This window comes from Cynocephalus volans, chromosome 13, assembly GCF_027409185.1.
Source record: "Cynocephalus volans isolate mCynVol1 chromosome 13, mCynVol1.pri, whole genome shotgun sequence".
In the NCBI taxonomy this organism is placed as follows: Eukaryota; Metazoa; Chordata; class Mammalia; order Dermoptera; family Cynocephalidae; genus Cynocephalus; species Cynocephalus volans.
This window is the reverse complement of record NC_084472.1, coordinates 64,635,263-64,659,207: the sequence shown is the minus strand read 5'-3', so window position 1 is coordinate 64,659,207 and position 23,945 is coordinate 64,635,263. Positions and strand designations below refer to the sequence as shown.

At 34.5% G+C, this 23,945-nt stretch overlaps 1 protein-coding gene across 1 annotated transcript in view; it reads left to right on the top strand.

Moving 5' to 3' along the window:
* Window positions 1–23,945, top strand: part of RTTN (rotatin) — a 166,071-nt gene that overhangs the window by 1,877 nt on the left and 140,249 nt on the right. The window contains exons 4-11 of the mRNA XM_063077369.1: window positions 1,418–1,507; window positions 3,567–3,657; window positions 5,051–5,165; window positions 5,936–6,086; window positions 7,778–7,943; window positions 9,847–10,028; window positions 12,327–12,442; window positions 23,162–23,332. Coding sequence (XP_062933439.1) covers window positions 1,418–1,507; window positions 3,567–3,657; window positions 5,051–5,165; window positions 5,936–6,086; window positions 7,778–7,943; window positions 9,847–10,028; window positions 12,327–12,442; window positions 23,162–23,332 — 1,082 coding nt within the window. The remainder of the gene's footprint in view (window positions 1–1,417; window positions 1,508–3,566; window positions 3,658–5,050; window positions 5,166–5,935; window positions 6,087–7,777; window positions 7,944–9,846; window positions 10,029–12,326; window positions 12,443–23,161; window positions 23,333–23,945) is intronic.

The window sequence follows — 23,945 nt, the reverse complement described above, 5'->3', positions numbered from 1 at the left end:
TTATGTATCAGACATTGTTCTAAATGCCTTATACTTGCATATTGGGGTATAATGTTGTCTGCCCTAGCTCATGATTTTGTTATGAAGACCAATCAAAGCAAAAGGAGAGAACAGAACTGAGGCCAACAGAAGTGGGAAAGTGGGAGGAGAGGGGTGAGTTAGTGAGAAATTGGTAAAGGGCCACAAAAAATGATTACAATGTTTAAAGTTAAATGTGTTAATTGTCCTGATTTGAGCATCACATATTACACACATTTATTGTTATTCCATGCTGTATCCCAGAGATATGTACAATCCATTATGTTTAAATTTTTTAAAAATGATGTAATGAAAGTGTTTTATATGCTGCAATACACAGTAGTGTGTACAGGTTAAAAAATCAGAGTCAGAGAGACATGGATTTAAGTCCCAGTTCTGCTGCTAGTTGTGTGACCTTGGCTTAACTCCTCCAGGTACCTAACCTCTCCAGGCTTCAGTTTTTCAGCCAAAAATTGGGATAAATAAGGGGGAACATATTTCTCATAGAATTGTGAGGATTAAATGAGAGAATGCTTGTAAAGTGCTTAACATAGGGCCTGGCGTATATGAAGCATAGCAGTGTAGCTGCTTCTTTATGTTCTTGTTGTTTAATGCCTAGTATAGTGCCTTGCACATGGAAGGCATTTGAATTGATTTGAAGAAAAAAAATGCTAATGAAATTTATGTGACAGTAGTAAAAGTATTTTTAAAAGTTTTTGATTGCTTAATCTGTTAGATCATATTTTTCTTTATACCATTGCTGCTAGTATTGCTACTACCTCAGTTATTGGTACTACTGTTAACAACAGAAGCTGCTATTTATTGAGTTTTCTTGTGGGCACTGAATGAATTGATTTAAACACACTGCCTTGTTAAATCTTCAAGCAGCCCTTTGACTGAGATGTTATTAGTCTTGGTAGATGAGAATAGAAATGTAAAGTATCTTGCCCCAAATGACCCTGTTTTCTAATCTGTGGCAGAGCCACTATTCTAACTTTGCTTTGTCTGGCTCCAAAATCTGCAATTTTTAACTATATATTTTACAACTTGTAAGTCATTACAAATAAAGTAGAATCTTAAATTGTGTATTTTTAATTTCATTCCTTGCAAGTGAGATTACAAAATTTAGTTTTAGCCTTTTCCTCGTTCTCATTCTCAGTGCAGTTGAACTGCTGAATATGTAATCATCTGTGACAGGGAATTGCAAAGGTATTGAAAGATAATGTTTAACTCTTTTGACAACTTCTTTTTAAGGTATTAATGAAAACCGAGGTGATCTGGACCTATATAATTGGAGTAAAATGATTCACAACCTAAGAGAAAACCTTATTGTTTACAAAGAGTTCCACTTTTAGCAAATAATGAATCAATAATTTAGTAATATATTTTTTCTTTTCAGAATTGTCAAAACAGCCTGAATTCTTAACAGGATATTTCCCCCAAGACAAAACTAATTTCCAGCAGATGGAAGTGCCTTCGCTACCAGTGGGTGTGTATATGTAGGGAAGTAATTCCTATTGACCTGGTAAATTGAAAATTAATGTACTTTTCTTCATTGCTGTGAAGACATTGTGGTCAAACTTGAGTGTTTCATAACCAAACTAAATGTTTCAGTTGCCTCAAATTAGTTTAGGACATAGAGTGTAAATGGTAAAATTTTATGTTATTCTAACTGAACTTGAGCAACTATATAGGTAGGTGGTAATAGTGGCAGTACTACTTAGTGCTTATTGAACGCAGATTCTTTGTCAGGCATTGTGCCATGTTCTATCCATGTATCATCTCATTTATTCTCTAGCTCACTACATTGTACCATCCATCCAGTTACTCCAGCAAGAGAGTCAGTATCATCTAATTTTCTTCTTTTACCATTTATCCAACATCTAGTTCATTAAAAAGTTCTGATTTTGAACCCTCTCCCTGGAATCTTATCTTCAGGTCTTTGTGTGTCTGGCTGTGTCTAGTCTCTGCTCACATGGCATTTCATAAAAGAGACCTTCGTGATGATTCTAACCACTGATCACTTTCTGTCTGTGTTTAATTTTCTTTCTAACACATTTCATACTCTGAAATTATATATTTACTTTTTGTTTGTCTCTCTCATTATAAGCTTAATGATATCTGTGAACACTGCTTTTTCCCCAGTATCTGGAAGGATGCTGAAAATGTATCAGGCACTGAGTATATATTCTTTGAAGGAATGAATGAATCTCCACGGAGTCCCAGTGGGATTTAGTGTCACTGTTTTACCAATGAGGACACTGAGGCTTAGATAAGTTAAAAACTTGTCCTAGGTGACATAGGAAATGGTTAAGTAAGCATAAACTTAACATTTTATTGCCTGCATAGTTGAGATGAAAAGGATATGTCTAAGAGTGTATCTGCTGATATCAAGTATTCAGATAAACTCAATTTGGAAGCCCTCTGTTATTAAAAAGCTTTCATGGAAACTCACTTATTGAATAACAGCATAAGAAAGAACAGAAGACTTGTTAAGCTGTCAAATACTTTACCTTTCCTTTCTTGAAAAGTTGTGTTATGCTTGTAGGGAGCTTTGTTTTTGAGGCAAGAAAGTAGTTCTTTGTGTTCGTGGCTTTGAGTGACAGTGCAAAATGTCTGAAGGGAGCAGGGATCTCTGGGGCTGGTAACATGGGTGTTTGAGTGAAGCTTATGAAAACATTAAGGCCGATTGGGATGGTTACACTGTTTTATGTGAGCTGCAGTTTGTGTGGATTGATGGTATGGCTTATGTTGGACCTGTCTTCACATGTGCCTTTCCTTCCCTCCACCTGCTTCTCACTGTTTCCTTAGAAAATAAACCCTGCTTTAATGTCAGCACTTTTAAAAGAAGCAACTCTGCTATGTTTGGGAGTATAATAATACTGTTACCTGCATTTGACAATTTTATTTTCATTTCAAATCATTTGGCAGAAAGACTATTTGCCATTTGAAAGGACTTATGTAGATGCTCTTCCTCAGTGTTGCCACCTTATCTTCTACAACATAAAATCTATTAAGAAATAATTTTAATGACGGTAGTTTAAAACTGTTGTTTTCTCAGATTTCTTTTAATCTTGTTTAAGTACTGATCTTTAATCTTATGGTCTTCAGGTCATCTTCACAGAGGTTAAATATCTAACACTGTATAGGACATTTGAAGATGACTAGATATATGATTATGTTTATGTCATTTTAATTTCTACAAGTAAAATTTTTCTCCAAATGCCAATTCCTTTATGTTAAATTTAAGCTCAATGTTCTGGTCAGCCACAGGGTAAATTAGAAAATTTAATTGAAATTTTAAATGTCATTCAATATTGGTTTGTATTTAATGCTCTTCTTCTAATACTTATTTTAATATTATATGAGTTCTATTTGAATTATGAAAAGAGAGCTCTGTTATGTCTAACCTTGTTTGATATATTTTACGTTAATGTAAGATGTGACCTTTGTTTTGGAACTTGTTAAGGTGAAGCCTTACGCTTAACATTGTAAATCTGTCATCTTTTTATACTTTGATGCCTTAAGTTTTGCTGTTCCATTAACAGTAAATCATACTGTGAAGTGTTTGAAATTTTCCACATTTCCTTGGCTACCTCTGACCACAACAGATAGACATGTTCTCTCCTCTAATGAAAGGTACAGTGCCTGATGTATTTAGGTATTTTTGTTCATTTATAGCCATTAAGTCTGATAGTTACTACTATACTTTTTCACCAGGAAAAGATGCTAAGTGGCTGTGGAAGGTAGTTATGGGCATATATGAGTTATTTTCAGTATTTCAAAAAGCAAGCCAGAAAATTCTTATTTGCCTTTAGTCAATCTATACATTGTTTTCTGTTTGTTGGAATATTGTATAAACTATACAGTTCCTGGCAACATGAGTTATCTCTTGATCAGAGTCTCTGATTGGCCATTGCTTATGCCCTTGATGAATAAAAGTGGAAAAATTAAACATAAGTGCAGTCTTTTTGAAGAATGTATTTCAAAATATGGGCTCTCTATTAGAAGAAAAATTATACCTTGTTGAGAAGGTTCAGGACCACTGATTTAATCTTATGTAGTAGATGTTAATTGGTTGTTACCCTCAAAAGTATATAGCTGACGTGTAGAAATTTGGAGAGTGTTTTAATGTCCAGATTTATTTTGTGCATTTTTAGTGAGTGCCACAACAAATGAGTTTTTCTGCTTTTTTTGGGTACTAATCTGGAAAATAAAGACCGACTTGCTAGGTAGAGTTAGGACCAGATAAAGGTGGATGCTATTAAATATTTGATGATGCTACTTCTAAGGCATCAGTAAGTTCTCTTGAAACAAAATATTCAAAAGGTAGAGTACAAATGGGAAAGGAGTATGAGGTTGTTTGATCTGTCAGTTCTAAATCAGTCCCGAGGGAAGAGAGGGTGGTATAGTTTCTAGAGTGCATCTCTGGATGGTGGGTGGTGGATGGTGGATCGTGCACAGGAACTGGGCTGAGAGAAGGGGTTTGGTTCCTTGGGGTCGGGGTGAACAACTCTAATATCCCACAGTGGGAGGAGGGCGCAGAAGCTGAGAGGGTAGAGAATAGGGAAGTTGCATGGGGTAAGAGGGAGGTCCTAGCGATTCACCTACAGTAGGAAAGATCAGTAAGGATCCTGATTCCTAGAATTTACCTCTATACTTACTTTTGTTTTTTTCTGTTTTATTTCTTAATTTATTTAGCAGATTTCAGTGAATTCTGTGTCCTATGACCTGTTGATCTTATTTTGTAGCCTATGATGGTCTCTGGGCATACAGTGGTTAATATGATGTAGTTCCTGCTCTTGAGGAGTATCTAGTGGGGAATACAAAGTCAACAAGCAATTATGATATTACAAAATATAGGCATAAGGAAGAAGCACCGCCCCAGAGCTGTTTATTGGTTAGGGAAAAGATTTCTCAGGAGCAGTGATGTCTCAGCTGAGACCTGAAGGATTGTTAATAGAGTTATTATGCTTCTAAGTTTCTGGTATAGGTAGCTTTTTAAAAAAATGAATAATGCTATATTTTGTAGCTCTTTGAGAAGTAGTAACCACACTTTAATCTGGAACACCTGTGAACTATTGAAGGATGTTATCATGCAAGATTTTCCTGCTGAGATTTTTCTTCAAAGGCCAAAAATTGTTCAGGTGAGTATGCTATAATTTTAGATTTTGAAATAGAGAACTTTTTGCAATAAAACAGATTTTTCAGAGTAGGAGTCCTTGGGAAGGAAATTTCTACTAAAGTATTCAAAAAATGAAATACTTGGCTATTTAAACAACTTCTTCTCTAACTTATTTGGATAGCTGTTGGGAAAATATAGGAAAATAGTCATGGCCCATCAGGTGTTCAGAATCTTTCTGAGCATTTGATGTGAATATGCATGTGTGCCCATGTGTTCCTTGGTTATTGTCTAATGTAATTTTGCATGTGCACCCAGGTGTCTTGGGTTCTGACTTAAATATAAAGGACGAGTGGCTCTGATCCACAGTACCTCTCACACCTGGGATACCCCGGGGGAGGGGGGGAATGGGCGTGGGGAAGCCACTCCTACTGCTGGAGGCTGTTGCTACCAGTGCCCCCAGGACCCTCTAAGAGGCCACCGTTGGAACTGTAAGCTGCTGCTGCCGCCACCGCTGAGGACTGAATTCATGTTGCCTGCCACCGGCTCCCGGGACCTTTCCCAATTACCTAGCTGTGTGTGAAGGGTCTGGTGACCCAGTCTGTACAATGGGTTTGAAGGGTTTGAGCCCTAGTTCTGACAATACAAATGGAAGTTTAGTAAACTTATTATGACTAAAATAATGAAACATTTTGGCTTTAGTTAGGATTTGCCTAACCTGACAAAGGCTTGTATACAAGCTTCACATGTATACATTGTTTGCTTAATCATTTCCACTGCTCTGCTTTCTTTCAGAGCCTTTTATCTCTGTTGAAACTGGCCTTTGGAGGAGATGGAAAACATCGCCTGGCATTACAGTCAGTGTCCTGCTTGCAGCAGCTGTGCACATATTTAAGAAACAGACTTAACTTTCACCGAGATCCAGGTTTTTTCTCTAATAAACAGGGTATTTATGTTTATTTATTTACTAGCCACTGGTATTATTTGCAGATTCTTCTTGTAACTCCTTATTATATTTACTGTTAGGGTTTACTGTGTATGCAGTTTCACAACTTAAACTCCCCACTCCTAAATGTAACCAAATTATCATTCTTGAATGCAAACTGGATGAATTACAGAACCACCATGATCCTGTGCTCCTTTGCTCCCTTTTTTTTTTTTTTTTGATAAGAGACATTTACAAAGTGTTTTTCTTCTCCCAGACGTATTGAGATTTTCTAAAACAGTGTTGTTGGGACTTTGGGACTAGGGTTCTGAATATGGTTATTCATATGGGACTTTGGACATTTTAGCAAATTATGTATTGTAATACATTTTTGGTTTGAAAAATATTGACATATTTCATTAAAACTATTTTTCTGCAACTTGTGATGTAGTCAAAATATTATATGACAGTAATGCCAAACTTTTCAAAGAAAAAGCACCACCTAATGGCTAAATAGAATACCAGACTAGCCTTGACAAAACAGTATTCCAGGGAAGGTCAAGGGTCTCAAGGCAGCAGTGAGGGTGATGTGCCTGAGCAATAGAAGTAAGACTGGTGAGAGTGGAGTATAGTAAGCTAGGAGGGAGAGGGGAAATAGGCAAGATTGGGGAGGTAATTAGGGGCCAGTGTATATTGGAACTTGTAGGTCTTGGTAAGGATTTTATATTTTCTTTGAAGTATAGTGAGAAGTTTTTAAAATTTTCTCTGTAAATGTCTTTATTACCTTTTGAGGAATCGCCAAACTTTTCCACAGGAGCTGCAACATTTTAATTCCCACTGGCAGTGTATGAAACTTCCAATTTTTCCTTATCTTCAGCAACATTTGTTATTTTCTTTTCTTTTGACATAGCCATTCTGTGAAGTGGTATCTCTTTGTGGTTTTGATTTGCATTTTCCTAAAGACTAATGATTGATGATTTCATAATGACTTTTCATGTGCTTCTTGTTCGTGTATCTTTTTTGGAGAAATGTCTATTAAAGTCTTTTGCCCATTTTTTAATTGGATTGTTTGTCTCTATTGTTGAGTTTTAGGATTTATTTATATATTCTGATTATCATGCCCTTGTTGGATGTATGATTTGTAAGTATTTTCTCCCATTCTGTAGGTTGTCTTTACGTTTCTTACTAATGTCCTTTGCACCAAAGTTTTTAATTTTGATGAAGGTCAATTTATGTATGTTTTCTTTGGTCGTTTGTGCTTTTGATGTCATATCTAAGAAGGTGTTACCAAATTCAAGGTTATGAAGATTTAAACCTATGTTTTCTGCTAAATGCTTTGTGGTTTTAGCTCTTATATTTAGGTTTTTGATCCATTTTGAGTTAATTTTTGAATATGTTTTGAGGTAGAGGTTCTCAGAGTTTTAAGCAGTGGAGTGTATGATCTAGTTTTGCTCTGTTTTGGTAGTCTCTAATGTAAGTGAATACCATTGGTTACAAGGTTCCATATAATCAAGTCAGTTAGATATAGACCTAAATATGCTAAGTGAGTACTAGTGGGAAAGATTGATCTTTAGTTTAATTTTACCTCTGTAGAAACATTTCTACTATCTTAATTTTGTTAATGTTTTTTGAAAGAAATTACACATAAATACTACATAATAAGTAATCTGCTTTTACTGAGGGATAATAATTTTATTCTTTTTTTTTTTCAGACACAGTTTCCCAGAACTCTTCTTTGTCTTATTGTCATGAAGCAAGAGGTACTCATCATTCCCAGAATCCTTCTCCAGGAAGCAGCAGCCCTCGGCCTTCTGTGGTTGGGCGCACAGGCCAACGACCCAGAGGAGACGGCCAGGATTGGGATGCAGTATCCTCTAGGTGACTGGTGGCTGCTTCTGCAGGAAATAGAAAAGCTTAGTTAAACTGTGTGTGTGTTAATTTTAGAAGGAGATAATTATTTTTTTCTTTTTTGAAACATTACCATAGGTATAGGCCTTATGTTAAATTACTGGCTTTCATACTTTTTTGACCATGATCAACAGTAAGGATAAATAAATATTACATTGCAACTCATTACACAAACGTACTCTGTGTGTGTATATATATATGTGTGTGTCCACCAAAACAAAATGTTCACAAGATAGTATTCCGATTCCATGTTCTGTACACTGAGCAGTATTTTCTTTTCCTTTCTAGTTAAAAATTAAAAAAGGAATAATGATTCTGACCTACTAAGTTGTTTTTACCATCCACAAATGGCATATGATATAGTTTAAAAGCATAGCTTTAAATTATAAATATGTTTTTCGTAGTATTTTAAACACATTTTTGTAAGTATAATCATAATTTAAATGTGTGTTTACCATTAAAAGGAATGATTGGAGAATATTTTTATAAAACAAGGACTCCTTCAAAGGTGCACAATTTATGATATTTATTTGTGTAAATACAGATTTTCATATATCAAGTTTGCTTAAAGGAATTGGCATATTTTTTGTATGTTACCTTATCCTTAGGCTGTAAAACTTTTAAAAACATATTAGTCTCTTTAGTGTCATTCTAAAAAATGTTCAGTAAGATGAACACATCTGCTGGCTTGACTATTTTCCTGTGATAATGCTGCCCCTGCAACAGGCTAATGCTGATTCATGCTAGCTGTGTGCATGGTGTTATGCCACATGCTTTGTACACTTTATCTCTTTTAGTCATCCTCTTCAGAGTTCTATAATAGAGTTGGTATTATTATTATCATTATTTTACAGAAAAACCTGACATGTAGAGAGGTTATAATGACAAAGAGCAGAGCTGGCTTGAATAGTATGATAGGAGAGTCTGTGGTCTTAGTCCTTATATTGCACTTGGTTGATCAGTCATGATTTTTCTCTTTACCCTTTTATAGCCTTTCTACCTCATTCTCTAGTGTACTACATGCTTTTAAGTTTTCTGTACTGAGTAAACATGGGCCCTTTCAGAGTTCGAGAGAAGTCCGAGTCATTTCCATATTTTGGGATGTTTGGTATCTTGAAATTGAAAAAAATGACAAAATTGGTGTAAAATTTGCGGAGTTATAAATGTTCAGTAGCATTAGTGTATCTCTGTGATTCAGCTTCAATTGTGGATGACATCAAAAGTTAAAATTTTGAGGTGCTTTTTAAATGTGAAGTGCAAACAGTTTTATCTTCACCCTACCACTTTACACCAAAGGTAAGAATTTTTTGTGAAGAAAGCCGAGGAAGACAGGATGTTCCATTTTTTGGGTGCATTTTCAAACTCATCATATGATGTTGATTTTACTAAGTAAAGTAATCTATCTCCTGTTATGTTTTTCTGGGAACATTTTTCAGTTGCTAACATTGGCTTTCTTAGAATACTTGGCGAAAATCACAGAAAATCTAGGAAATTACATGAGCTATTTAGTTTTGCTCTTATAAGTTGATTATATAAGAGCTTTCCTATAAACCTGCTTGTTTTCTTTAGAAATTAATGGATTATTAGTGCTAATGTTGATTGCTCCTATAGGAATGTTGTCACGTTTTGAGATCATTAATTTGAAAAACAAAATATAAATGTATTTTTAGCTTTATTTACAATATTTAGTCATCCTTATGGACTTTAATCTCATAAATTTCTCTGTATTTTTACAAATCTGATCAGAATTGTTGCATGAAGTAGTATAGTTGTGACCAGTCTGAGGCTTCTTATATACCAGGTAACAGGTGTTCAGTAAATCTGTTTGAGGGTTGTTTTCATATTCAAGGTTTATCTTTTGTTTATTTTACAGTGGAAGTAGTAGTCATGTTCAAGTAAACCCTAGGATATCTGTCCATTCACCTTTGGATATGGGACACATAGACCTGCCAGAGCTGGAAACTGAAGACACATTGGAACTACAGTTCCAGCAACTCAGTCTTCCCCAGTTCTGTGTCTTCATTCTGGAATCAGCAGTTCCTCTTTTAAGAACAGGTTAGTTGTTTTTGAAATCATAGTTCTTCTTGTACAATTTGTGTTTGTTTTGTATTTTTTTCTAGGGCCTTTCCCCCCCCCTTTTTTCTTCTATGTTAGGGTCTTTAGAATCTATATTTAATTATCTTTTGAGATACAAATTTCTAGGAACTTAGTATGGTCTTTTTTATTTGTTAATTAAATGTGGATGCCATGGCGTGCTGTTCAGATAGAGTATCCCCTTCACTTATGGGTTTCTATTGGCGCAGGCTGCCACTTCTGTATGGCTCTTCTAAATTAAGTTCTGACTATATAGTGCAATTGGAATAAATTAGAAAAGGTGGACTAGCATGAATAGACCAAAATAAAAAGATCTTTGGTTTTTGCCCTTTAGAAACTTTTTGAGTTGCTCTTGGTGGTTCACCCTTCCCATTCATTTCTTACTTAAGCCATGAAACATGTTAAAAACAAAACCCCCAAACCCTTCTTATCTTTGTAGTAATTTGTTTTCGTTCAAAAAACACACAAATATTCTGGGGTTACATTTTTGCTCAAATGTGCAAATATCCATTTTTTTAAGTTTGAAAAGATGTAGTGAAATATATACTGGTATGTAGTTGTAATTTTACTAAGGGGCGATAACAATGATAAATATATGGCTGATATCTACCAGAGTCTAGTAATGAAACAATAGTTACCATGTATCGAGTCCCTACTATGTTCAGCTTTTGTGCTTGGTTTTGTGTGCATTATTTTATACACTCACACCAATCCATTTTATCCCTTCAATGGTGGTAGTTACTATTTTTATTCCCATTTTTACAGATAAGGAAACTGAGGTTTAGAATGGTTTGGAAACTTACCTAAAGTCATGCAGCTAAGAATAGGAACTTGAACCAAGGTTCTTCTTAATCCAAAATCCGTGCTCTTAAATACTGAAGCATTTTGCAAGGTAAAGAGTTTTGGAAGCAGTAATGATTTTTCTCTAAATCTATATATTTTCAGCAGTTGGTAAACTTATCAAGGAGTGAATACCAGATGAGTGAGTTTTTCCCTTTTTACTTTATACTGGCAAGGTAAAAAATGTATGCCATGTTAATGGTTAAGTCCTGTGTCTATTTTTGGCCTGCTTGGAGGTGATGGGAGGAAAGCAAAAGAAAGGTAAGTGCTTGGGAAACATTTAAAATGTTTTTATCCACAGGAAAACTGTGTACCCTAATTTCTCAGTGAGCGAATAACTGCTTCCAGGAGTTAGGACTCCATATAAGTTCATATGCCACTAATGTGAAATGAAGGAAGATCTGGACTTTGGCATTGTGAAGTATATATGTTTATCTGCCTGGTGTACTGAGAACAGTTTTAGACTTAACGGTTTTGCATTTAACCTTTTCTTAATTTGCTCTAAAAGTCAGATTGATCATTATAAAGCTATATCTTGGTACATAAAAATTTCTAAATGTTCTCTTGCCCTTTTGTGATAAATTATTGCATAATTAGTAATTGTTCAATATCATAAGAGATTTTTAAGAGAACTTGCTGCAGCTGTTCTAATGAAAAAATTAATCTAAATTCTTATGATCTGGTAGTTTGTTTTACGTTTATATATCAGAAATTAACCTTTGGGATATGGGACAGGAAGGTCTTATTTGAAATATTTACCTCACATAGAATTATGGAGAGTGGTATTCCTTTGTTATTCTGTCTCTGTGGAGAAAGATTGCTCTGGTGGGTGTGACTGTGACAGCAGTTTCTTTTGGAATTTTTTTGGAGTTCAATGTGAGTACAGGTGCATTTTCATTAAGTTTCTTCAGCAAATGTGAGCACGGACAATTTATTCCTTTAGTTGCTCCAGTTTAAGCTTAGCTTCCCAGGCACCTGTGAGGGGAAGATGCTAATTTATGATGAGGCTTAAGTATTCTAGTATTAAGTAGAAATTACTAGAATGCATTTTCTAAACTTGCCTGGTGCTTTGTCACGTATTGCATGTAACATAGATGCTTTCTGAATTTGAAAAATTATTTGAATCTATTTCCCAGTATTTTTAGTTAGATTATTGCTATTCTCTTCTTGAGTATCTTTTCCATGTATGAGCACATTTGATTTCTTGTAGTCAAATAGTATGATTAGAACAGGAATCTTTAATGTTGGTTGTAGAGTGTGACTTCCTTATTCATCTCTTTCAGCTGTTCTAAAAATATTTTTTAAAAAAAGGCAGGAATTTTGGAGCATGACTAACTAGAGGATTGAGCAATATGATATTCAGCTGATTATTTGAAAGTTAACTTTTTTTTCTCACCTTTCTCCTTTTTGTATTCTTAGGTAGGAGACAAATGATAATAAGAGTTCTGGAATTGCTTGCAGAAGATGTGATACTGATTGGTGAAGCAATTTCAGCAGATATTTGGGATGACAGCAGCCTTTTTGCTATAGATATGGTAGGAGTCAATGTTTTCTTTGGGATATGGGTAATAATACTAGTATTTTATTTTATTTAGGTTCTTTTAAGCTGATTTCATTGTCTCATTAGTCTTCAGAAGCTTTTTGTTTTTGTGATGCAGTATGTGCAAGGCTTACTTTGCACATGGTCAGAAACAGGCCATTTCTCCAGAGGTTTTGGTTGCTTTTAAAGGGGGGAGCTATATGAAGACCAAAAACAGGCCATTGGGGTGCTTATATGTACTGTGATATTCTTTCCTTTCAGTAACAGATCTAAGATCTGTTCATAATACTGTTCAAAATCATTAGTTCATAATACTGTTTCTCTGACTTTAAATTTATACAGTCATCTGTTACTTAACGATGGAGATATGTTCTGAGAAATGTGTCGTTCGGCAATTTCGTTATTGTGCAAAAGTGTTTTATGAAAGGGAATAGTGGTGAATTTTTCTGTTATCTACACTGCCACTAGTTGCATGAATGTGGGCCCTCTATCTTACTAAGTCTCTCTGTGCTTCACTTGCTCATCTTTTAAATGGGGATTAGAATAATACCATCCCCACAAAGTTATACAGATTAAATTACAGATAGGGAATGTGCCTGGCACTGAGCAAGCACTCCGTAAGTGTTAGCTAACTGTTATTAACTATTATTTTGCTGTGGGGATGGGTGGGAATCATTTCAAAATGCAAGAATTCTAATGCAGACACCTTTTCACTTGGGTTCAGACCCAATGTGTGAGAAGCTTGGCTTTCTGTCTTAAAGGTCTGAGTTACCTTTGGGAGGGTCACCCATGGGCAAGCTAGGCACTCCTCCTTACCGTATTTTGCAGGAGGTTTGTTTATACCAGCATCGCCACAAGCAGGTAAGTAATGCATTGTGCTACAAGGTTACAATGCTAGGAATTTTTGAGCTCCATTGTAATCTTTTGGGACCACCATGGCATAAGTGAATCAAAACATTTTTATGCAGTGCTTTACTGTACTTGTACTTTTGCTTGTAGAAAGTCTTAGTTCCTACTAATATCCACTTCATTGATTATTAGCTTTAACCTTTAGCACACATAAAATAGTTGCATTATAGCAATATTAATATCACTATGAACAACAAGTCTAATATAAAAGTTCAAGATTTCCTTGCAGTTCTTTTTGACCTAGATTACATCTCACTAAGGATATAAGTCAAAATACTGTGCCTTAAAGTCACTTGTAAGAATTATTTTCTTTGTTATCAATTCAACATATTGTTAGATTTGTTTCAGTTTGTTTTAACTTTTGGAGATTGTTTTCTCTTCATAAAAATGTAGTTCAGAGATGTCTCCCTACCATTCTGTTCCCTTTAATATATTTTCACTTTCAGTAGCCGTTTTTATTTTTTGGTTTATCCTTTTTGTTTTTATTTTATTTTTTGCAAATGTAACCAAATAAGTATGCAGATTCTTATTCTACCCCCCCCATCTTAAATAAAAGGTAGTATATTTTGTATATACTGTTTTACACCTCATCTTTATAACTTAAAAATACATCATGTGTATATGGAATAGTAGGTATGGAGATTGTTCCACATCCATACATGGAGATCTTCCTTATTTTTTATAGGTTTCAAGTGCTTCATTGTGTATTTATTTACAAAGTCTCTTATTGATGGGCATAATTGCTGATATAAATTATGTGCGATTAATAATGTGTTTATGTCATTCTTACCTGTACAAGTGTGTCTCTAGGGTGGATCTATTAAGTGGGATTGCTGTTGGAAAAAGCAAATGTATTTTAAATTGTAGACAATATCAAATTCCCCTACATAGTTGCACCATTTCATTCACCTACCAGCAGTATTTTAGAATGTGTTTTTCACAGAGTCAGCAGCAAAGTGCACAGTCAGACCTTAAATTCTGATAAATGTGGTATAGTATGTCAGTGTAGGATTAATTTGCATTTCTCTATGAGTAAAGGTGAGCATATTGTAATTTTAAGGGTCACTTGCATTTTTTTCTTGTTAATTGTCTGGGTCTTTATTCATTTTACTCTCGGGTAATTGGTCTTGTGTTCTTTTTCTTGATTTCTAACAGCTCTTTTTATATTAAGGACATGAACTTTCTGAAACAAGGTGCAGTTTTTCCCCACTTGTGTGGTGCTGGTGATGTGTTTGTTTGTTTGTTTCTTTTTTTTTTTTTTTTTGACTCTACTAATGATGCTTTTGGCCACACAAAAGCTATTATTTCATGTAGTTGAATTTTTCAGTTTCTTAAAATTGTTTCTGGATTTTGAATCATAGTAAGAAAGACTCTCTCCACGCTTTGGGAAAGAACATGTTGTGTCTTTCCATTTCTTGAAGTCTACATTTTTGTCTTTCAGAAGTATTTTCCTCATACAAACTGCACATTCCTTGTTTGTTCATATATGTGTGTGAACATATATGTTTGTGTGTGTTTAACAGCTTTATTGAAGTATTGTTGAAAAATAATCAGCTGTATGTGCTTCAAGTTTTTTGGTACATTTTGACATATGTATACATACATCCATAATATAGATTAGGTTGTTTTCTAGAGTTTTATATGAATGAACTCATAGTTTGTATGCTTTTTTTGATCTCACTTCTTTCAGTTTGATTTACTTTGACATGTAGCTATGATGTTACATGTATCAATAGTTCATTCATTTTATTTCTGAGTAGTATTACATTGTATGACTATACCACAGTTTGTTTATCCATTTACCTGTTGATAGACATTTGGGTTGTTTCTAGTTTTTAGTTATTACAAATAAGATTCCTATGGACATTCTTGTTCTACATCTTCTCCAGCATTTAGTGTGCTCAGTTCTTTTTTTCTTTTTTTGACACTCTGATTGATGTGTAATGGTACCTTATTTAGTTTAATTTGCATTTCTCTAATGACATTTGAGTATTTTATTCTTTTTAATGCCACTGTGAGTTAATTTTTTTAATTTTATTTTTTAGATTATTCATTGTTAGTATATAGGAATTCAGTTGAATTTTGTGTATTGATCTTCTATTCTGTGACCTTGCCAAACGTGTTAGTTCTGGTTAGGTTTTTTTTTTTTTTTTTTTTTTTTTTAGTAGATTCCTATGGTTTTTCTACCTATAGAATCATGAATTATGTTACCTATGAATAAAAACAATTTTAGGATCATGTTATCTGTGAATAAGAACATTTTATGTTTTCCTACCAAATCTGTATGCTCTTTAATTTCTTTTTATTGCCTAATTGCACTGGCTAGAATCTCCAGTGCATTGTTGAATAGATATTGTTGAATAAAGAACCTCATTTTTGGTCTTGAGAGGGGAAGCATTCAGTCTTTCACTATTAAATCTGATATTAGCTCTGGGACTTTTATAGATGCCCTTATAAAGTTGAAGAAGTTTTCTGTATTTCTAGTTTGTTGAATATTTTTGTCATGAATGATCATTGGATTTTGTCATATCTTTTTCTATGTCTATTGAGGTGAACATTTAATTTTCGAAGAGCAGTGGTTCTTAATTTTGATGAGATTTGGTTTCTCAGTTTTTCTTTTATGGTTCATACTCTTGATATTATATCTGAGGAATTTTGCCTAGCCTGGGGTACAAGGATTGTTTCCTGTGTTTTCTTTTAGAAATATTATGGTTTTTGGTTTTACACTTGCTTATATGATTAATTTTGAGTTAATTTTTGTGTATATTGCAAGCTAAGACATGAAGTTGTTTTTGCATATGGGTATAATATTGTTTCAGCACTATTTATTCAAATGACTGTCCTTTCTTTCCTGAATTGCCTACCAACTGCATATATATATGGGTTTACTTCTAGACTCCTTTCTCTTCCATTGATCTATTTTCTCTTTTGATGCTGATACCCAACTCTCTTTACTATTGTTCCTTATAGTACTTTTAGAAGTCAAGTAATGTAAGTCCTTCAACTTTTTTTCGTCCCCCCAAAGTTGTTTTGGCTCTTTTAGGTCCTTTGTATTTCTAATATGAATCAACTTTTCTGTTTCTGGAAAAAACAAAACAAAGCAAAAAACCTGCTATGATTTTGAATGGAATTGAATTGAGTCTGTAAATTAATTTGGGAAGAATTGACATCTTCACAGTTTTGAGTCTTCTGATCCATGAGCACCATATATGTATATCTCTGCTTATTTAGCTCTTTAATTTGTCTCAGCATTGTTTTGAAGTTTTCAGTGTATAGGTCTTCTGCATCTAAGTATTTCAGTTTTGTGGCTTTTCATTTGCAAATTATTCTTCTGTTTATGCATCTTTATAATTGGTATGTTTAGTAATTTCTGATTGAATGGTGGACATCTTGAATGTTACCTTGTTGAGTGTGTTGATCTTTTTATTTTGTCCTTTTAAGAGTTGGGTTTTTTTCTGACAGGTGGTTATGTTACTTGTGTCAGTTTTGTTTCTTCAAGGCCTTTTTAATTTTGCTAGAATGAGTCTAGAACAGTGGTTTTCACCTGGGGTCAATCCCCCCCCCCTTAGGGACATTTGGCAGTATCTGGAGACATTCTTGATTGTGGAATGGTGCTGTTGGCATCTAGGAAAGAGGGTAACTCTACACAAAAAATATTTTTTTGGCCCAAGATGTCAATAGTGTTGAGATCGAGAAACCCTGATCTAGAGTTACCTTCACTTGGGGTTACACTCTACTCCTGAGATGTGACCTCTCAACTTCTACTGAATGTCTGAAGTGACTATTAATGAATCTCTGCTCTGGCTGGTTGAAACTTGAATCTCTTATTGTCCTGTGTGAGCCCTGGGAATTGTTCAGTTTAAATCTCAATCGTCAATTGTGGCCTGCATTTATGTAGTTCCTATCCATAGCCTGAGCCACCTAATCTCAGCATGAACTGAATGGAACTATGTTTAGGTTTTGGAGCTCTTTGTTTGTATAGCTGCCACATGTCTGATTATTGTCCCACAATTTCTAACCATCTCAGCTTCAACAAACATCTTCATCTCCTTAGGTCATTGAGACTGTCAGGCTCTTTTGGGTTTCTCTTGCCTGTGTTTGCTGTACTTAATTGTTTTCTGGTATGGACTCTCACTGCTTATTTTCTTTTTCTCTGGCATCACAGTCCTACACTACCTGTCCACTGTCTAATAACAACTTTTTTCATATATTTTGTGCAGTTTTCTAGTTAATTTCTTGGGAAGAACCGGATCCATCCTTGTTACTACTTCATAGCTAAAATAGGAAGCTTTACATAAGGCTTTTATTATGTCATTGAAGCAACTGGCTTATCTGTAAGTTATTAGGGACTTAAATATACAGTTATCTATAGTGAAAATTCTGGATCACTGACGGAATAATTATCCAAGGTGTGGAATGATAGGGATGCCTTGTTCTTTGCTGTTTGTATTTTAGTAGGGGAGGTAATTTTGGAAAGTATGGCATTATATATGTTTAAAATATATCTAAAATATCACATATATGTTATAGTATATTATATATGCATTAAATATATGTAATATGTAATATAATATATATAATATGTTATAACATATTATATATGTTATAATATATAATATTATGTATATGTATTTGGCAAGAAATATTTCAGTAAGTATTATTTCACATGAGTAATCAACACATGTACAGTAGCCTTAGTAATGTCGTATTACAACATAATGTGTAAGAGATCTATGGTCAATCAGAGCATGTCTTCAAGTAACTGGAAACTGTATCTTTTTTCAACATATCATAAATCATTTGTCATTTTATATTTTTTATTTTGAGATTATTATCTGATAAACTTGCCTTCCTTGAAGAATTGGTGTTCTGTCTCTTCTGTTAATGTGAATTGGTAACATCTGCTCTTTCTTTCCCTCTCTTCTTGCCTCCCTCCTCCTCTTCCTTCTTTCCTTTCTTTTTGCTTGCTGTGTCAGGGAAATATAACCAAAACTTATAAGTCATAAAACAATGTTACTAAATTTTCTGTTTCTTTATATTATTTTGATCTAAGTCCGTCTATATTTAATTAAACTTTGTTGCAGGCTGAAATCCTTGTAAATAGAAGCCAGAACATAAAAAATAAGTAAAATACAAACACATAATACTGAGATCTGTGTGTGAAAAAAATCACAAACTTTAATTTTTCTTTAACAACACAAACCTCTTGAAAAGAGAAACAAATTGCATATTTTACAATATATGTAATAGCTTTTCAGGTTCTTCAATTTCTTTTTTTTTTTTTTTGTCCTTTTCGTGACCGGCACTCAGCCAGTGAGTGCACCGGCCAGTCCTATATAGGATCCGAACCCGCGGCGGGAGCGTCGCAGCGCTCTCAGCGCCACACTCTACCAAGTGCGCCACGGGCTCGGCCCTTCAATTTCTAATAATAGTTACTAATCTTATTTTTTCTTTAGTCCATAAGGTTATCACACTATTTTATAGTACTTTTAGAAGATTTTCACATGTTGAAGGCTTTCAACAAGTGAGCTTTTTTTTTTTTTTTAAAGTGTGAAGAATGCTTTATCAGTTGCTTCTTAAATTAACTTAAGTTTTCTTGGCCAGAATATTTATATATAAAAGTTAGTCATTCACTTTTAACTTTTGGCTGCTGATCTTTTATGATTCAATGAATTATTTTTACTTTAAAGGTTAAATCTGTTGTGCAAGTGCCGATTGGTATGTTAGAAATGCTAAATAAAACAGTACTGCTTGAAATTATATTTGATCTACTTTTACTTGTTTAAAAAGAACAAACACCTCCTAGGAAAAATCTCTTTCTTTTGGTTATATATTAAAAGACCCAAACAAATAAAATTTCTTAATGTCCTTACTTTTGCCAGTTTTAAGAAAAAAGATAGAAGCAGTATTTTTGTTGAATCACTAAAGGAAGAAAACAATAAATGTACAGTTACCAATTCAGAAATTAAATACCTGAGGATATATAATCAGATCTCTAGTTATTTCCAAATAGTGTTAACATCAGTCATGTCTGGAATTTTATAACTCAGTGCACATATGTTTTTGATATGTCTTCTTGCTGGATAGATCCCTTTATCATTATATAATGTTCTTTGTCTTTTTTACGTGTTTGGTTTTTGGTTTAAAGTCTTTATTTTGTCCTATATAAGAATAGTTACTCTTGCTTGTTTTTGGTTTCCATTTGTGTGGTATATCTTTTCCATCCCTTCACTGTTAGTCCGTATGTGTCTTTACATGTTAGGTGAATCTCTTTAATATGGCACATAGTTGGGTCTATCTTTTTAAACCAATTGGTCAGTCTGTTTCTTTTGAGTGGGGAATTTAATCCATTGACATTTAGGGTTATTGAAAGGTATTGTCTTACTTCTGGCATTTTATGGATTTTTGTTTGGATGTTATAAATATCTTTTGTTCCTTTCTTCCCCTTTTATTGTTTGTTTGTCTTTGGCATTTGTTGTTTTTTTAGGTGGTAAGATACAGTTTCTTTCTCTTTCTCATTTGCATTTTTGTTCTACCACTGGGTTTTGTTCTTTCTTGTGTTTGCATGGTGGGGATTATCGTTTTTCATGTTCCATATACAGGACTCCCTGGAGGATTTCTTGCAGGTCTAGTTATGTGGTAGTGAACTCCCACAATTTTTGTTTGTCTGAGAAATATAGTATTTCTCCCTTATTTCTGAAAGATAGTCTTGCTGGGTATAGTATTCTTGACTGGCAATTTTTTTCTTTTAGTTATTGAATATGTCATCCCATTCTCTTCTGGCCTGTAGAGTTTCTGTTGAGAAGTCTGCTGTTAGTCTGATGGGGACGCCCTTATAGGTGCCTTTGTGCTTTTCTTTTGGTGTTTTTAAGATTGTCTCTTTGTCTTTGAGCTTTGCCAGTTTGACTATAATGTGTCCTAGAGAGGACCTTTTTGGATTGAATCTATTTGGGGATCGTTGGATCTGAAGATTCATGTCTATCCCTATACCTGAGAAGACTTTTGTTATTATCTTGTTGAATATGTTTTCAATGTCTTTTCTTTTCTCCTCCCCTTTCAGAACACCCATGAATTGGATGCTTGTATGCTTAAGCTTGTTTGATAGCTCTTTGAGATTTTCTTCATTTAAAAAAATTTTTTTTTCTTTTTGTCCTCCTGGGTTATTTTGAAAAGATTGTCTTCAAGATCAGAAATTCTTTCTTCTTGTTCTAACCTGTTGCTAAAGCTCTCAGTTGTGTTTTTTATTTTGTTGAATGGATCCTTTAGTTCCATGAATTCTGCCACTTCCTTTTTAAAGATATTATTCTCTTTGTCAGTGTCCTCCTTCATATCCTGGAGAAGTGCCTGGGTGCCCTGTCACTCTTTGGCTGAGGTGGGTGTCCCTAGGTGGGCTTGTTGTCACCCCAGCTACCATACCATGATCCTGATGAGTGCACTGGGTTATACTGGAGCTCCTCAGTTTGAGTGGGTGACCATGGGAGGGGTTTCTTTTTCCTCTTTCCTACAGGCAGAGGCTCCTCCTGGGTCTTTGCTTCCCCCAGTTGGTGGATGGGTTGGTGGTGATTGGGAATTTTCTTTCTTACTCTATTTGTGTATCCTGGGTTACTCCATTCTTGGGGGGTTCCGTATGTGTTTCTCCCCGATCAAGGAAGTCACGTGGGCTGCACACATACCTCCCACCCCCAGGGGCGCTACTGCGTGTTGCAGTGTAATTCCCCCTGTGGGTTGGGCCACTGGGTTATGGGTCTGCTCTTGCTCACCTCTTCCCCTGGGCTCTGCTGGTGACTCTCCTTGTTTCAATGCAGTTGACTAGTCAGAGGGCTACCTGCATGGTGGCCCTGGTTGCTGCTGTAGTGACAACCCTACCTTGCCACTTGTGTGACAATGGCAGGGGCTGGCTGCAGTGGTTCCTGAGGTCCCTGGGTACGTTCTTGCTCTCTGTTGGGTGGAGGCTGACTGTGGTGGGTCCTTTGTCTTCCTTTTAGTGCTCCAGTGATTTGTAAAGAAGTATCATCGTTTTAATTTCATTTGTGTTTATCTTAAAACTTAAATTTATTAAATGATCACTGCGAATAACCAATCAAGGTTTACTCCTTTATGTAATTTTAATTGTTAAATATATGTAGCATAAAATCGATCATTGTAACACTTTTTGAGTGTACAGTTCAGTGGCGTTAAGTATATTCACATTGTTGTGCAACCATCACCATTATCTCTCTATAGAAGTTTTTTTTATCTCAAGCTGAAACTGTACTTATTAAACAACAACTCCCCATTCTGCCTCGCCCCAGTCCCTGGTACCTTGTATAAGTGGAATAATATAGTATTTGTCTTTTTGTGTCTGATTTATTTTACTTTGCATAATGTTTCCAAGGTAATTGATGTTGAAGAATGTATCAGAATTTAATTCCTTTTTAAGGATCAATAATATTTCATTACATGTATATACACATACCACATTTTGTTTATCCATTCGTCGCTCAGTGGACACTTGCGTTGTTTCCACCTTTTGGCTGTTGTGAATAGTGCCACTATAAACATGGGTATGCAAGTCTCTCTTTGAGGCCCTACTTTCAGTTCTTTGGGGTACATACCTAGAAGATGAATTAGATGGTGATTCTGTGTTTCACTTTTTTGAGGAACTGCTATCCCGTTGTCCACAGTGGCTGCATCATTTTACATTCCCTCTTCAGTGCATGAGTGATCCAGTTTCTCTGCATTCTTGCCAATACTTGTTATTTTCTGGGTTTTTTTTTTTTTTTCTTCTTAATAGTCATCATAATGGATATGAAGTGATAGCTCATTGTGGCTTTGATCCTTTATGTAATTTTTATAGACCTCATACCTTTTAGTTTTGTTGTCTGTACATTCATCCTGAATAAAAAAATTCTGACATATATTGGATTTTTGTTCTTAATTTGCAGGTTATTTCTTGTTTTTATTTTAAATATTTTCAATGTATAATTGAGAGCGGGAGCTCCTATGCTTTCTGTTGTTGTTCTACTATCTTACTGAGGCTGTCCTTTTACCAACTAGTTGATGGAGGCATATCAGCACATCTAGGATATATTTTAGTCTATATTGTTATAACTTGCAGGTCAGTCTACTATGCTTTAGCTTTCTGTACATATTTTTATATACCTTTCAATTTAAAAGGTATAACTTCTATTTAAGTAGTATGTTACTTAGAAATTTATGATGACAGAACATTTTCCACTTGAAACAACCTTATTATCTAAAGAAATAGAGTTTATAAAATTTGATATTTAATTGCTTTTTAATTATTTGACTTTTCCTTGTTTCATTTCTTTAGTAACTTTAGGATCAATTTGAGGTCAGAGATCGTGTCTTTTGTACTAATACTTTTTTTCCCCATTATGCTTGTACTAATACTTTTTTTCCCCATTATGCTTGACAATGTATTAGTCATACAGGAAAGCCAATAAATACTTTGTGTAGATTTATATGCAAATGTCCCAAATTGGAGCAGTTAAGCACTAGAAACTAGGAGGAATTTATCATTCATTAAGCTTTTGTGTTTTATTGTTTTTATTCGTTACTAGGATTCATCATATTAAATATTTAGAAATTCTTAGGTTTTTTTTCAATGTAGGCATGCTTATCATTCTTTTGTACATTTTTATTATCTCAGCAGGTATTGGTTATTGTCATAGACAATAACAAATTTTTGTTTTGGTTTATTTTGCTATTTAAAGATAACATTTTAAACTGTTGTCAATGTTATTTGCATACTGGCCCCTAAAATTGATTGTTTTCCTGTTTTGTATGGTTTAAATGTTTTTAGAAAGAGAAACTACTCCTGGTGTTGGGGTCTCTTGGAGAAACTCTGTGCTACCATAAAAGCAGTGTCAGTTTAGAAGGACCAGAGGTCATACTAGTGCACCACAGAATGGCCTTTGTCAGCATCGCACTATTTGCAGTTCGACTGTTACAAACGCTTCTCCCTGTTGAAAAGGTAAGGCAGGTAGTGCTGCTTACTGTGGTTTACTGAATATTATAAACAAATGCTCTGTTGTAAATTTCTTCATTTCATGATGTGAAGGCATTCTGTTTTAGACCATTTTCAAAATAAGTACAGGTACAAAGATTATATGGGAAATGTGGAAATTGAGAAACAGGTAACATTTTAAACAGTTTTGACAAGTCATTTGATAGAAAATTATTTTTTAATCAAGCATTTGTTTTTATTGCATATGTTTTATTGCAGTTCTGTACATTTGTTTATTTCTGTGCTTGTTTATTTAGTGAATATCTGTTAGATTACCTACAATAGTGGACTAGCAGTATTAGGTGCTGGACATAAAACTGAATAAGTTAGAATTGGTTCATGGACTTATAGAAGACGAGACTTGCTGTTATCTAATATATACATGTGTATGTTTGACTTACCTGGTTTTCTTTCTTTAGTAACTTTGGGATCACTTTTGGGCATGAATCATGTCTCATATACTAATACATTTTTCTCCATCAGGCCTACCCCTGTTTTCAGTCTCTAGTAAGACTTATAAATGTATCAGATATTTAAACACACACACGCACACGCACGCACGTGCGCACACATACACACA